General features: G+C 38.8%; 1 protein-coding gene across 4 annotated transcripts in view; it reads left to right on the top strand.

Annotated features, from left to right (window-relative positions):
• Positions 1-363: 363 nt before the first annotated feature.
• Btbd10 (BTB domain containing 10) overlaps positions 364-15,887 on the top strand; it is a 56,124-nt gene continuing 40,600 nt past the window's right edge. The window contains exons 1-4 of one of the 4 annotated variants that reach the window (XM_038315704.1): positions 364-520; positions 767-853; positions 4,668-4,732; positions 15,303-15,460. In XM_038315704.1, coding sequence (XP_038171632.1) covers positions 15,360-15,460 — 101 coding nt within the window. In that variant the 5' untranslated portion in view covers positions 364-520; positions 767-853; positions 4,668-4,732; positions 15,303-15,359. The remainder of the gene's footprint in view (positions 521-766; positions 854-4,667; positions 4,733-15,302; positions 15,461-15,887) is intronic. The other 3 variants (XM_038315712.1, XM_038315717.1, XM_038315720.1) reach the window with 3 other exon arrangements.

Raw genomic sequence — 15,887 nt, 5'->3', positions numbered from 1 at the left:
TGCTGGCGGTCCCCCCGGGGGCGACCCTGGCCTCTGCAGACCGGGACCCGCTCCTGGAAGAAGTCTTCCAGGCGCAGCTTTGGCCGGAGATGCTGTCCGGTTTTGCCTAACGGTGACCGAAAGGGTGGTGAGAAAGGGGGCGCAGGGACCTGTGGGTGGCCTGAGACAGGTCCCGGCTGGCGGCGCGGTGGCGCGGTCGCACCGAACCCACCGCTCAGTGCCTCCGGCCGGGACTCTACTCCAGCTGGCCCGGGAACCCGGCGCTACGCCCACTATGGGAGGAGCGCCGTCATTCGCGCGAGAACTCGCCTCGCCTCGCCTCTGCCTAGAGCAAGGTCTCGCGAGAAGCAGCTAAGGAGCCGGCCTGCAACCTGCCGGGGCGGCTCTGGTAGGCGCAGCTGGTGGAGCGGCCGCCTCACACCTAGCACCGGAGGGATCCGGTTGAGTAGGTGGGGGACGCGGGGCGTCGCTCTCGTAGCCCTCCTCCTCGCCTCACAGTGGACGTTTCAGGGGCCGGCAGGTTGGAGCGGGTCGGGCGCGGGTGGCTGGGTTTGCGGTGGAAGCCGAGGGCGAGGCTGGCTGCTGTGGCCGGGGTCCGGGTGGCTGGCAGCGGCTGGAGAAGCGTGGGTGGCGCTCAGAGCCCCTGGCTCGGGCACCGGGTCCGGAGAGGCGGAGACGGGTGATGCTTTGTGGGTTAGGAGCCCGGAGGCCTTTCCCCAGGGGAAAAAGGCGATCCCTCACACCTCCTTTCCAACCTCCTTTCCAGGGCAGAGTAACCCCGTGCCCCGCCCCTTTCCTGTCATCTTTGGGCCACCGCTGCGACTACCCGAAGAGGGCGCATCACAATAGGGCGGTGAGTAAGGCTCCCAGTTTGGGGATAAGGTGGTGGGGAGTCGCCCTCTGGGTGGAGGATGAGACACCTGTAATGTGCTGCGTGGCTTTATCCTGTAGCCCTATCAACAATGGTAAAGCATTTTTTGCCCCTAACTTGCCCAGAAAAGGTTCTGATTGATTCTCTGTGAGACACAAGTCTTATCCCTTCTTGTATTTGGGAATGCGGTTGTATTTGGGATTTCTCTTAGCAGTTTGTTAGTGCGGGCCAGTGTGCTTAGGCTCGGCCTTTACCGGATTCCCGTTTCTTTTTTTCTCTTTAGAAATTTGAGTCTGGGCCCTAATAGAATTACTGTTTTTCGCCCCTTATTGGTATTTGGAGTCTGTGACATGCTAAGAACAGTTTTCCACTTTGCTCATTTAGTATATGAAATTATTTTCTAGCCATACTTTACGAGTCTTCGTGCCTTTTATTTAACAGTCTGAAGGAAGCGCTACAGTGTATTGATTGGCAGTTGGGTTTCTGCTCTTCTTCTCTGCCCCGTCCCTTTTCTTACCTCCACTCGCCAAATTCGATCAAAGCTTTTCAGAGAGGGGTTTAGGGATGGGTTCTGAATGAGAGAGAATGTAGAAATTGAAATAAAAGATACAATAATAATAAAACATGCGAATATAAAAGCTAAAGGGTTTCCGTATGGGAGAGGCCATCTAGAATTCAACCCCGGGCTTTGAACCAAAGACTAATACTTGAATATTAAGCAGAAAGCAGTAGAAAATACTTGGAAAATTATTTAATAGTAGATAAAGATTGGGTTAATAAAGTTTTTGAGGACAGTCATTTCTGGAGTTTTATGCTTAATAATTTTCTCTGACTTCGAGCTTATTATTTAACTTTTATTCTTCTGAGTGGAGAGAAAGTAAGAAGGGAATTTCAGAAGCACAGAGTGTGGTAACGATCCAGGGTGATGGAGTTCAGAAAGTTCCAAACAATATTTTTGAGTTTCTACACATTTTTTTCACACTCTCAAATTTTGTAGGTGGGCCTTTTATCTCCCCTGTGTTTTCCTCCCACCAGTCTGAATTTTGTTCTATTTTGTTCTTTCTGTTCTTCAAAGATATGTGTAATTTTTTCACTATTATGTGAAATCACAGAGAACTGTGTCTGCTTGTGGCCTTTTACATCTAAATGACCTACCGAAGTGTACAAGTGATCTGGGAATGCTGTGCATCTCAGAGAACTAGGAATGAGCAACGTTCACATGCCTTCAGGTACTAGACAGATAATGAGCATGTCAAATGCACCAGAGAGCTGTCTTGTCTGAGAGGTATCAGTGTCCTCCTCCGCCTGATTAATCATGTGTATGAACATGGAGTCAACCTGCATCATTCTTTTTTTTTTTTTTTTTTTTTTTTTTGTTTTTCGAGACAGGGTTTCCCTGTAGTTTCTAGAGCCTGTCCTGGAACTAGCTCTTGTAGACCAGGCTGGCCTCGAACTCAGAGATCCGCCTGCCTCTGCCTCCCGAGTAACCTGCATCATTCTTAAAAGAATATAGGGACTGCAGAATTTTAAATAAAGCCCCTTGAAACAGCATCAAGTGTCCCAACCAAACTTAGTTGTCTTTTGATCTTTAACATGTGAAACTATTTTATTTTATATCTGGTTTAAGGTCAGAACTAATTTTATAGCTGGAAGCAAAGGTTTAAATCAACCTATGTCACTTAATTTGGAATTACAAAGTTTTATAAGAATTGGGAAAAATGTCAGACCTTATTAAAAACCAGTAGATGGGTTTAGTGTACTTTAAATTCAGTGCTTCAGGCCAGGCAGTGGTGGCGCACGCCTTTAATCCCAGCACTCGGGAGGCAGAGGCAGATGGGTCTCTGTGAGTTCGAGACCAGCCTGGTCTACAAGAGCTAGTTTCCAGGACAGGCTCCAAAGCTACAGAGAAACCCTGTCTCGAAAAACCAAAAATAAACAAATAAATAAAAAAGAAAAGAAAAGAAATACAGTGCTTCAAATTAAACAGGTACTTTATATAGTAGCCTCTCCTTTTCTACACTTTTGCTTTTGTAGTTTATTCCTGGCTTGAAATTATTAAATGGGAAAATTCCAGAAATAAGCTCATATGTTTTAAATTGCATACTGTTCTAAGTACAGTGATAAATCTGAGTTTCTGCCATCATCCCTCCTGGAGCATAAACCACCCCTTTGTCCAAGTGATTGTGACCAGAATGTGCTACCCATCCTTCTGCCAATTTACTAGTTATTTGGTTATCAGACTGGTTTCTGGTTTCACAATGTGTTCAAAAACCTTTATTTAATGGTGGCCCATGGTACTAAAGTAGTGCTGCTCTTCCTAACTTATACATGCCAACAAGAAACCATAAAGTGCTTCTTGTATGTGAAAAACATGAACGTTCTGAACTCACAAGGAAAGAAAAACACATGCCAAGGTTGCTAAGATGTGTATCTCTGCGGTTACAAAACTTTTTGCCTGGGTATATTGTTACTGCTTTTCTATTTTATTGTTAATTATTGTTGTAACTGTGCCTAAGCAGTGATGTTTCCCATAGGTATGTATATGTAAGGAAAAACTTAGAATACCTGGGATTCATTTGGTACTAGTCACAGTTTTAGGCATCTACTGCCTAACTTGGAATATATACTTTAAGAGGGGACTATATTACACATTTTTACTATGGGAGTAACTGATGAGAAACTTTTCAGTGTTTATTATTAGATTTATAAGTATCTTAAGAGTAAATTGGTTTATTTAGAAGGCCACTATTATACTATTATATTGTACATATATATATATATATATATATATATATATATATATGATTAAGTCCAAGAGACCCTCTATAGTTCATTTCAGAATTCAAGTATTTATTCTTTGTTATACCTTACCACATTGTGTCCCTGGGCATTGACTTTTACCGAAGGAAATATAGATTCCCTGGCTCATGGGGAGAACCAGAAGGTTGGAAATAGGAGGAAGAAAGTGTGGTGTGATGCAGACACTCTTGTGCTTCTTACTTTTTCTCGTAAGAAGAATGGGTACTTTGGTTAAACTTTGTGCCTAATACATAGTATGACTTAATAACATTTGTGGAATTGAAGCTTGTGGATTAAAATTCATTTACCTATTAGTAGGAAGTACTTTAATCACATAATCTGCTTCATGCTTTGTTGGACTGTAAGGAATAGGAGTTTATAGGTCAAACTCCAGTCCCAAGAGATGGGTCTTACAAGTGAAGGTCTTTGGCTTAGTGGTAAAGGCATGAGAGAAAAAGTTCTGAAAAGGAAGATGGAGCAGCTAAATACCCCTCTATTCCTGTGCAGTTGTACAAACAGGACTGATTTCCACTCCAGAGTTTATTATGTCTTGTATAAAACTGCAAAGGACATTGTTTTTTTAAGTCGGACTAGATTTTCTTTTTAGCACAGTCTTTTCAAGCTCAGCTAGGCTAATGTCTCATCAGCCCCCTGCTTCTCTATAGAACAAGAAGTGAAAACAGGAGACACATACTGTATTTGTAAGATGTTCCTATTTGAGAGTTAATTTTTTTGGGGGGGGATTTGTCTTACATTTGTTCATAGTGTGCCTGTTGGTGGAGGGTGGACTATCACCCCCCCATGTTTCTATAAAGTAAGAAATGCTCTCTTGCAAGTAGCTTTTTACCCCCCCCCCCTCCTTCTACCCTCTGAAATGATTTCTCAAATGAGGATTAGAAGAAGGGGTTGAATGTCCTGTCCTTAGTGCCTTTGGTTCTGTTTTTGGGTCTCCTAATTCTTAGGACATACATTTTCAATATATTCATCTGTATGGTAGGTTTATCTGAGCAGGCTGGACCTCTATGAGAGAGAAGGAAATGGAACACCTACATGTCTAACTGGGTAAGTTTAATTTACAATTGAAGTGATTTATAATTTGGTCAGTGGCTTTGATTTTTTAATCCTCATCTAATGCCTTTGTTTTGTTTCTTTCTTGATTTGAAGTAAAATTATGGCAGAGGTAGGGATGGGGGAAGAAGTAGTTACAGACTTTTGTAACAAAGGAAGCGTTACAAATTGCACATCCCCAATCCCAAAACCTGAACTCTGAAATGCTCTAAAATCTGAATTCTTCTGAGCTCTTTACCAATCTAATGGTGTTCCATGTGTCAAATTACCTTTAGAGTATGGGTATAGGATGTTTATGAAATGTAAATGAACTTTGTTTAGTTATTCCCAAGATAACTCGTATATGCAAACATTCCAGAATTTTAGAAAAAAAAAATCCCCAAATCTGGAAACTGAAACACTTTTGGTCCCAGGCATCTCAGATAAGGATACTCAACCTGTTTTTGAGCTTTGTTTTTCTCTCTTTACTAGAATGTTCATTAGGGTTCAAGCTAAAGTTGCAGTTTCCTTAATATGGCCTGCTGTTTTACTTTGTGGTTCTTGAAACCAGTACCGCCTTGCTAAGAAGGTAGCAGACTAGAGCTCAGAGGTAGAAGGTGAGCAGTTAGAATTCAGAGATGCTCTCTAGGAAAAGATTAAAAGCTTAGTAAAGTTTCTGTGTGTGCCGTGGAATACACTGGGTCAAGTACAGTTTTAGAGTGTTTGCATGTCAGAGTTCTGGATTAGTACAGGTAGAGTCTGAGGTCCCATTCTGAAAAACTCCAGAGTCTGAAACATTTGCCATCCAAGCATACTTAACCTCTATTTAAGAAAGTAAAACATAAAGAGGAAAGAATTTGGTAAATATGCAATTTTATGTTACAGATTTCTTTAGATTGTAGGGTATTGTTGCTTTTATCTTTGCCAATAAAAGCAGATACCTTACTTTATTAATTTAATTGTATTATGTTTAAAAATGTAGTGTACCTGTTTATATAATAGTGCTGTTCCTTGATATCCAAGGAGGATTAGTGTTAATCACCGCATGAATACAAAATCCTTAGATAGTGAAGCTCTTTCTATAAGCTGGAATAATGTTTGTGTATAACCTACACACAATAAGTCCTCTGTATACGTTATGTCATTTTGAGATTACTTCATGCTTAATCCAGTGTAAATTCTGAGCAAATACTTGTTCTACTATATTTAGAGAATAGTGACAAAACTCTACAATTTTGAGTTCATTAACTCTGTGGGTGTTGAACTTGAGAATACGGAAGGTTGACTGTAGTGATGAGATGATCAGGCCTGCTTTTCGACCTGCCCTTTACACCCGAAATAATTACACGGAAACCGTATTCTTTTAAACACTGCCTGGCCCATTAGTTTCAACCTCTTATTAGCTAATTCTCACATCTTACTTTAACCCATATTTAGTAATGTGTGTAGCACCACAAGGTGGTGGCTTACCGGAAAAGATTCAGCATGTCTGACCTGGTGGCTGGCTTCATGGCAACTATCTCAGAGAGGAGAGGCATGGTGATTTACTAACTTCCCTTCTTCCCAGCATTCTGTTCTGTCTACTCCACCTATCTAAATCCTGCCCTATCAAAAATCCAAGGCAGTTTCTTTATTAACCAATGAGAGTCCTCCATCAGTTGACTACTCATTTTTATCTTTGTGGTAGAAGAAATGGTGGATTAGTATTTGGGGGACATAAAATTGACATTTAGTATTTGGCTGGGTATAAGATGAGCATCCATAATAGTGAGTCACTGCTTAAAATACTACTTGATTAGAAACTATGAATAATATTTTTCTAAGGTCATTTAAATTGTTGTATTTTGTGGTTGTTACCTTGTAGTTTTTGTTTTCTGTTTTGTTTTGTTTTGTATTTCGAGACAGGGTCTCTCTGTAGCTTTGGTGCCTGTCCTGGAACTAGCTCTTGTAGACCAGGCTGGCCTCGAACTCACAGAGATCCGCCTGCCTCTGCCTCCCGAGTGCTGGGATTAAAGGCGTGTGCCACCACTGCCTGGCAACTTAAAAGTAATTAAAAAATTAATTGTGGGTTGTAGAAGATGTCCATACCACAGAGTATATGTGGAGGTCCAAGGACAGCTTGTGAGATTAGTACTCTTCTTATACCTTCACATGGCTTCGAGGGTTTTAACTCAGGTCACCAAGCTTACAGTACAAACCACCTTTGTCCACTGAGCCCCCTTGTCATCCTCCTCATCCTCATAAAAATACATTTTAAATCTCAGTTACCTAAGAAAGAATTGCAGATAAAAGTTTGCAACAAGGCCTGGAGAGATGGCTCAGAGGTTAAGAGCACTGATTGCTCTTCTAGAGGTCCTGAGTTCAATTCCTAGCACCCACATGGTGGCTCACAACCATCTGTAATGAGATCTGGTGCCCTCTTCTGGCCTGCAGGCATGCATGCAGTCAGAACACTGTATACATAATAAATAAACCTTTTTTAAAAAAAATTATAACAAATATTTTTTATTGTTTTCTCGTTTTTGGATGGACATATAAAGTGCTGACTTATTTTAAAAATATTTCATTCAGGTCAGTTTGTTTTACAGAATATGGGCTTGAATTTCATTTTCTATTGTTCAGAGAGCAAATGGTACCGTCTGCTCCTTTTAACTCATTTGTTCATTTAGAGGGTGTGTGTGTGTGTGTGTGTGTGTGTGTGTGTGAGACCCAGGACTGTGTGCTTTGGCATCCCAGTAGGCTCTGTTCCTGAGCTGCATCCTAAGCCATGGGACAGCTGCTTTTAGAAACCTGTAACTTCCAGTTAAATTAACTGTAGGACATTCTTCATTTCTTTCTATTAACTTCTCCCAAATTACTAGTTTCACCTTCAAAAGAGAGTATTTATATTTAGTTTATTAGAGACTAGCAGAACTGTCAAACCATAATATTTAAAAGTATTTTAAAATAATTAATGCTCTAAAAATTGGGAAGGGAAAATTGAAGCACGCACGGATCAAGACCCCTTAGCCTATTAGGATAGTAAATAATACCTAGAATTAGGAAGGCTGAGCCTACAAAATAGATTGACAGTTTGCTGAGTGTTTTATTCCACTGCCCACTCTGTTGGGTTCCACATACTATTTTACGAGGTGTGTGAAAATGTTTATCATGCAGCAGGAAAGAGACATTAGAACTAATATTTGTATTGGGTTTGGTTTTTCGAGGCAGGGTTTCTTTGTGTAGCCCTGGCTTTCATGGAACTTGTTCTGTAGACCAGGCTGGCCTTGAACTTTAAAGATCTGCCTCTCTCTTCCTCAGAGTGCTGAGATTAAAGGCGGGTACCACCACCTCCCAGTGAAAACTGCGTGTTTAAGACTAATTCTTAGAACATATTTTTTCATCTTCTTGGGAACTAGTCTGTAGCCTTGGTTCCAGGCGCCGATGTCTTCAAGGAGTTTTTGCCAAAAACGTTAGCATATAGCAACTAACTGCACATTTATTTATTTGCATTTTTAAGTGCATTGGTGTTTTGCCTGCATGTATGTTCGTGTGAGGGTGTCAGATCCCCTGGAACTGGAATTACAGAAAATTGTGAGCTGCCATGTGGGTGCTGGAAATTGAACCTGGATCCTCTAGAAGAACAGCCAGTGCTCTTAACTGATGAGCCATCTCTCCAGCCCCTGACTCTACTTTCTTGTTTCTTATTCTAGAATTCTTTGTTTTAAAAGATTGTTGTTGGATTTTTAAAGCTTTATTTTATTTATGTGTGTCTGTGTGTCTGTATGTTTGTGTCTCTGAGTGTATGCACACATGTCTCTGTGCACATGGAGGCCAGAAAAGAACTTCATTTTTCTGAGCTGGAGTTACTGTTGTTTGTTGGATGCTTGGTTTATGTGGGTGCTGGGATCTAAACTCTGGTCCTCATGATTGTATAGTAAGTGCTTTTATTTATTTATTTATTTATTTATTTATTTATTTATTTATTTATTTATTTATTTATTTTGGTTTTTCGAGACAGGGTTTCTCTGCAGCTTTGGAACCTGTCCTGGAACTAGCTCTTGTAGACCAGGCTGGCCTCGAACTCACAAAGATCCGCCTGCCTCTGCCTCCCAAGTGCTGGGATTAAAGGTGTGCACCACTGCCCGGCTAGTAAGTGCTTTCAAACACTGAACCATCTCCCTAACTCCCAAGGCTCAGAGGTTTTTCTTTGTTTGTTTGTTAATTTAAATGTGAAGCTTAGTGGTTTTGGTGTTTCTTCTGAAAGTTGGTATTCATCTATTATTTCTCTTGACTTTGTTTTTTTATGTTCCACTTTGAACTTTTTGCTTTCTGGAATTTGGGGGAAATAAGATAATATTAGGAAAGAAAGTTCTTTGTTCTGTTTTAGAATCTTATCTCTCATCTTTTTATCTCTTAGCGTTTTGAAATGCCACCACTTTTTATTTTCTGGGTTTTACTTCTGATGTGTTGTATATTAAATCTGAGAGATGTATAGTATAGTGGGGAAAATCCCTCCAAATTTGACTGTAGAGATGCAGATCCCAGCTTTGATTGGCAGTGTAATAAATGCTAAAGCAAGTTACTGAAATCAGTCTTAATTTAAAGGTCTTTGAATATAATTTTTTTTCTTCAAATGGAACACTGCTCAGATTCCTAAGTTATAAAGATATCTAGAGAGTGTTTTTCTGTTACCAAGTATTTTGTTCCAGGGCAAATTTTATATTGTTTAAGATTAAGAGAGGAAAAATAACTTGTAATATTTTGCTTCTGTGCTGGCAAATACAATAGCTATCAGCCTTTCTGGGTAACATCACATGCTCAGCTTCCTGAACATGATGGTCGTGTCAAACTCCAAGGAAATGGCTATATAACACAGGCACATGTGGCTATTTAAATTATTTTTAAGACTAAGATAAAAAAGTCCACTTTATCTAGGTATGGTGGCAAAAGTCTGAACTCTGAGTACCCGAGAGACCGAGGCAAGCAAATGAGAGAAGCTAGCTTGAGCTGCACAGTAAGTTTAAAGTTAGCCTAGATTATATAGTGAGACTTTATCTAGAGAAACCAAATAAATTTCTTCAGTTGAAATAGACACTTTTTGAGCCAGGTGTGGTGGCACATACCTTGAATCTCATCACTTGGGATGCAGAGGCAGGAGGATCTTTGTGAGTTTAATCCCAGCCTATTCTTAGATGGTAATGAGTTACAGGACAGCCAGGGCTATTCCTTGAGACACTGTCTCAAAAAACAGATCCAAAGAAGAAAAAGAGACACTATCATTTCCTCCCTTTATTAATTTTTCAAAAAACATTTTTATTTTTTTAAAATTATTTTTTGCATGAGTGTTTTGCATGCATGTTTGTAAGGGCTCTGAATGTGTGCCTGGTACCAGTGGAGACCATGAGAGGGTGCCTGCCAAGAAAAAAGCAAAATAAAAGGAGAGGAAGGAGGAAGGGAAGGAGAGATGATGAATGGAGAGGGGACACAGGAGGAAAAGAGGCAGGGAGTGAGAGATAAGTGAACAAAGTAATTTTAGTACAAAATCTATGAAGTAATACTTTGGGTGTAGGGAAATAACTCAGTTGGGAAAGTGCTCGAGTGACATCGGAAACCTAGGACTCACTTTATATCTTTAATAATATTTTCAGGGGATTTATATTTACTTTCCTCCCTACAGCTCTCTTTCCTTCCATCCTTCCCTGTCCGTGTGTGTGTGTGTGTGTGTGTGTGTGTGTGTGTGTGTGCGCGCGTGCATGTGTGCGTGCTCTGAAGATAGAACCCAGACAAGTATGAGCTACATTCAAAGCTCTACTTCTATTTTCTTGATATTTATTGAGCAGGTATTGTAATTAGAAATTGGATCATAGTTTTTCTATTAGTGCTCTTTTCCATGGCTGAACTGTAGGTACAGTTGTATGATAATTCTCTTTTAAGACAAGCCGCTATAAAGGCTTCTTATAAAATATTTAGGCTTTGCATTTCCTCTGCTTTAGTGGGTCATATTACATGCCTGTCAGTGTCTTTCATCTTAATTAGTTAATTAGAACATTTTGTAAATGCTTATATTCAGGTTACACTAAGCTGTACTAAACTGTGGGAACATAAACATGAATTATACTTTGTTCTTGTCCTCAAGGATCTTGTAGTATAATGAGGGACTCATGGTAGAAACATTTTGCTAGTCTATATGTATTAATCATGTATACATAACAGAACTATACTTAAGCAATTATTAAAGAAGAAAAATTCTATTATTAAGAGAAATTTCTATGACAAAGCCACTTCATCTACTTTGTTTAACTATTTTGTTAATTTACTATTTTGTTAGTTTATCATGATAAAAACCATATTTAGAAAATTCAAATAACGTAAGAAGGGATCCAAAGAAAAATGAATTTTCCTCTTATTTTTCTACTTGATATTTCCAGACATTTTATTAAATCTGACTTCCCTGACTTCTCTATTATTTTAATAATAATTCATGATGTTGTGTGTCAGTAGTGGCTCCAATACTTAACGTGTTGTGTGTGTTGTTAGATGTGCTCCAGCTCTCTGTAGCTCTGCTCATTTCTCGTCACCATCTGCTGCTGTGGCTTCTTATTTCTCATCTTAGTGTTTTTTTAGCTCAAGCCGAATTTCTGGTTTTTGGTTTTTTTTATGCTTGTCATACATATCTCTACTGAGATTCCTTTTTGTTACTCATCAAGACTGTTTTCTTCTTTCTGCTCTTTGGGTCTATGGGCCTTTGTTTGGATATATTCATAAAGAGTGCTTTGAAGTTTGCTAACCCAACATCTGGGTCCACATGGAGTCAGTTTTTATCAGATCCCTTTTACTGTCTTGTTTCTTCCCATGCCACAGTTTTTAGTTGACACTTGACTGTTCCAGTGTTATCATGAGAGTTGTTTGCTCATCTAAGGGCTATTTTGCTGAACTCAAGCAGACTGATTTCCCCTGCACTGTGTAGTAGCTCTGACCAGATCTTCCTTTTTCAAGCTTTTTACTTATTGGCTTCATATCTGGGGCCGGGGGTGGGAGCAAGTTTGTGGGAGGAATTTCTTCCTGCACCTATTGCAAAGAACTTGGGCAAAGATTATAGTCAGATTTTTAAATTCACCCTTTCTGTATTTTTTTTGTGGGGTAAGTGGGGGGATATACCCCTTTTGGTTCCAGCCTGTTTGGTCTTTGTTCTTTTGAAATCCTAACCATAAAGGTTTCAGTTTTCTGCTGTGTGTGTTATGTATGATTAAGGAATACACTGAGTTAAGAAACATCAAATCCTAGATCTTCTGTCATGCAAGTTTTGATGGTAGATTCTACCTTGTGAAGATTTTTCTGTAGTCTGTATTTTATCACCAGGTTATCTGGGTTCTCCAGGGCTTCTGTCCCTTGCATGTATAATTTGGCAATCAGTCAATGATCTAAGCAAAGTTTTTACTCAAATATTGGGTCTTTACCTCCACTTTTGGTATATCTGTTTTAAGTCTCTATTTGTACTTGTTGAGGTTTCCTTTTCCATGTTGAGCTGCATGGCTTCCTGGTTCTCTTCACCGTATTTAAAGTAAGATAGAAGACACTGAGCAAAAACTTGGAAATGAACTCAGGGTCTATTCCTTTTCTTTCACTGTGATTTGCTTTTGAGATTTTCTAGTGTTTTAAATAGGCTTTAATTTTTAAAAAAAAAATTATGTATATGGATGTTTCGCCTGCATATATGTCTATATACCACTTGGGTGCCTAGTGTCACAGAGGTCAGAAAAGGACATTGATCCTCTGGAACTGGAGTTACAGATGCTTGTGATCCACTGGTGACATATTGGTGCTGGAAATCTAACCAGTGCTGTTAACCACTGAGCCATTTCTCCAGCCCCTGTTTTAAACAGGCTTTTAAAAATAATCTATTCAGGTTTAAGTTGTTGTTTTCTGTAGAGAAGTTTACTAGGCTACATTTAGACAACATTCCTTTTTGTTCCTAGATTTTCATTTGTTTTAAATTGTGTGTGTGTCATGACTGTATGTGTAGTATTCAAGTCCCTCAAAATCCTACAGTTCTTGATCTTTCTAAAATGACTGTTCAGTCCCTTGTCAGTTAATTTATGAATTTATATTACACTCCTTAAGGATACTCAAAAGGAAACTATAAATGTTTTTTAGAACGTTTTCAACTCTTTGTGATTTTTACATCATCTTACTTACTTTTCTATTCTTGTGATAAAACACAATGACCAAGACAACTTATAAAGGGATGCATTTAATTGGGCTTACTATTTCAGATGGTTAGAGTCCATGATGGTGAGACAAAGGCCTCATAGTGTCAGGAGTAGCTCAGAGCTATATCTTGACTAAAAGAGCTATCTTTAGAAATGACATAAGTCTTTTTGAAACCTTGAAGCCTGCCCTCGATGACACACCTCCTCCAAGGCTACACCATCCAAACTTTTCCAAACAGTCGCAGACCTAATGAACAGGCCCAGCCTCTGCAATAGACTATTTCTAAGTTATTTGGAACATGGACTATTTCTGTTGTTTCTGTATTCTCTCAAAACCCTTTGCAGTACTCCAGTAATTGCTTTTGAAGATCCAACAGTAGTATGCTTCAGATTGCCTACTGTGATGTGGATGGGTGTTTGGGACTCGAATGCCTATTTTTGAAGGAACTTTTTAAGCTAAGCAATTTAGGTAGGGGAAATAGAAAGCCTTTAACAGTTTTTTTGTTTTTAATTTTATTGAAGCAAATATGCCAAGAAGCTTACTGATAAACGATAAGGTTGGTTCACAAGCTTTATGGATAAAGCGGGAAAGAAGGAATCAAAAGAAATTTTTGAAGCAGACTTGATAGGGGAAAGTGACTTTAGATTTTTTTTTAACTTGATGAATAAAGATGACCCCAACTGATAGGAGAGATCAAGATGATGAGGCCATATACAGCTCAAGAACTTATTTCCCCAATTTTGATGTTTATCTTTAAATTAAAAAAATTACCATTATTTTTGGTAGTAGTGTTGGCAGAGGTTTCTGGCCAATCAGCGTTTTATTAAACCAGTACAAGTAACAAATCTTTACAGGGTACAAGACCATTATTCCACAGTATTGTGTGTGTGTGTGTGTGTGTGTGTGTGTGTGTGTGTGTGTGTGTGTGTACTCCCATGCTGCCCCATGCATGTGGAAGTCAGAGGACAGTCTTCCGGAGTTGGATCTCCCACTCAGACTATAAGACTTTGCTTTGCACAGTGCTTTACCCAAGAGCTATCTTACTGGCCCTGTCTTTGACTTTTGTGAGCAACTCCTCATTTTACTCCATTGAATTCCGTTAGAAATGAGCGTTGAAAGAATGCTGGAGCCAGTGTCAGAGAACCTGGTTCTAGTCAGATATACATAATCTTGCTAGATAATTTGAGCAAAGTTGTATACATTTGTTTATCAGTTAATTAGTTTGATGGTGGTGGTAGTGGTGTATGTTCACAATTTCTGTAAGTAAAATCTGATCTGTTGTCAAATGAATGTGTGATTTTTAAGATCAGGACTATTTTATATACTAAATTATTACTGTTTTTTTGTTTTGTTTTGTTTTTTCGAGACAGGGTTTCTCTGTAGCTTTGGAGCCTGTCCTGGAACTAGCTCTTGTAGACCAGGCTGGACTCGAACTCACAGAGATCCGCCTGCTTCTGCCTCCTGAGTGCTGGGATTAAAGGCGTGTGCCACCACTGCCCGGCATTATTACTGTTTTTTAAATCTGACTGCTGATCAACATTGTAAACTGCAAAATTACCAAAATTCTGAGGTTATTTTCTGTTCTATATATGGGATTATAAGGCCAGTCATCTTGATGATTGAGGAGATTAGATATTTAATATACTTTTAAAATACTTAGTTAAGGTATTATGTAAAGCTATTGAGTTTCTTTGTATCTTTGATAGATTTAGTAGCCATAAACCTTGTATATATGGAGAAAATATTGATAGGATTCATTGATAAAGCACTTTGTAGTAATTGCACTGTAGGGAAACATTAGGATAACTTTATACAAACATTTGTCAGCAAAAATTAACTTTCTATTTAGCATCAATTTGGTTAAGGAAAAAATAAGAGTATTATTTTGTCTTAAGATGCCTTGTGCCACTGGGAGATGTAGCTTAGAGGCAGAGCACTAGAATAGCCTCCACGAGTTCCTAACTTAATCCCTGGGAGAGAAAAAACCAAAAGATGCCTTTTAAAGCATCGTAACTTCTGGCAATTAAGAAATATTCCAAGTGAAAATTCATGTAAAATAATCATTCTATGGATTGTTTTTGTTTTAGGGGTATTGATTGATTGATGTTTGGAAACATGAAATAATTTGATAATTGTTTGAGTGTACTTACGTAAGTACTATATTAAACTGAAGTACAAGGGCAGCAAACTGAACAGATGTATCAAGTGGAAAGTACCTTTAAAAGACTTCCAGGGTTTATTTTAATCTGATTTGTGACATTTTATGTTTAGCATTTGATGATCTACTTAGCACTTTACAAGTATATCATAATAATCTCAAGTATATAACATTCTATGGCTGTTTTATTCTGCATGGCATAGATTTAAAGGTCAACACTACTCTTTTATGTAGGTTATGGGTGCTACATGTGTGCTTTCAGAGCAGTAGTGTGAGGAAACTTGAAGTGGGATGGCAGGACGGCCTCATCCCTATGACAGTAACTCCAGCGATCCAGAGAATTGGGATCGGAAATTGCATAGTAGACCTCGTAAACTTTATAAACATTCAAGGTAGGTAGAATGTGTATATATGTATATATATATATATATATTTCCCATATCAAAGTGCTATTCAGTCTGATTATTAAAACCATTGCTTCATTGATTGTGGCAAACCATGTCAGGATGTGGCCTTGTTTATAAAGCACTGTGCATGTTTGTTTCTCCTGAAAAGGCTTTTAGAGAAACGTTTCTTTTAATTTTTTTAGTATTTGTGTTTCTTTGAATACTTTTGCCTCTAGATTATGTTAACACCTTAGTTGACTAACATAATTAGGTATTATAATGTGATCAGTTTGAAATTCTGGCAAGTTAGGTTAGTTCTTATGTACTTGACATTGTAACAGAAGGTTGTTTCTTCTTTAAATATTTTATGTGTGCAGATTTCAATCGACAGTTTATGTGTTTGTGTCAGTACTCAGGACATCTTTAAGTGTGC

The sequence above is a fragment of the Arvicola amphibius genome, chromosome 1 (genome assembly GCF_903992535.2).
Source record: "Arvicola amphibius chromosome 1, mArvAmp1.2, whole genome shotgun sequence".
In the NCBI taxonomy this organism is placed as follows: Eukaryota; Metazoa; Chordata; class Mammalia; order Rodentia; family Cricetidae; genus Arvicola; species Arvicola amphibius.
The sequence above is the reverse complement of the archived record's forward strand: the minus strand, read 5'-3'. Positions and strand labels throughout refer to the sequence as shown.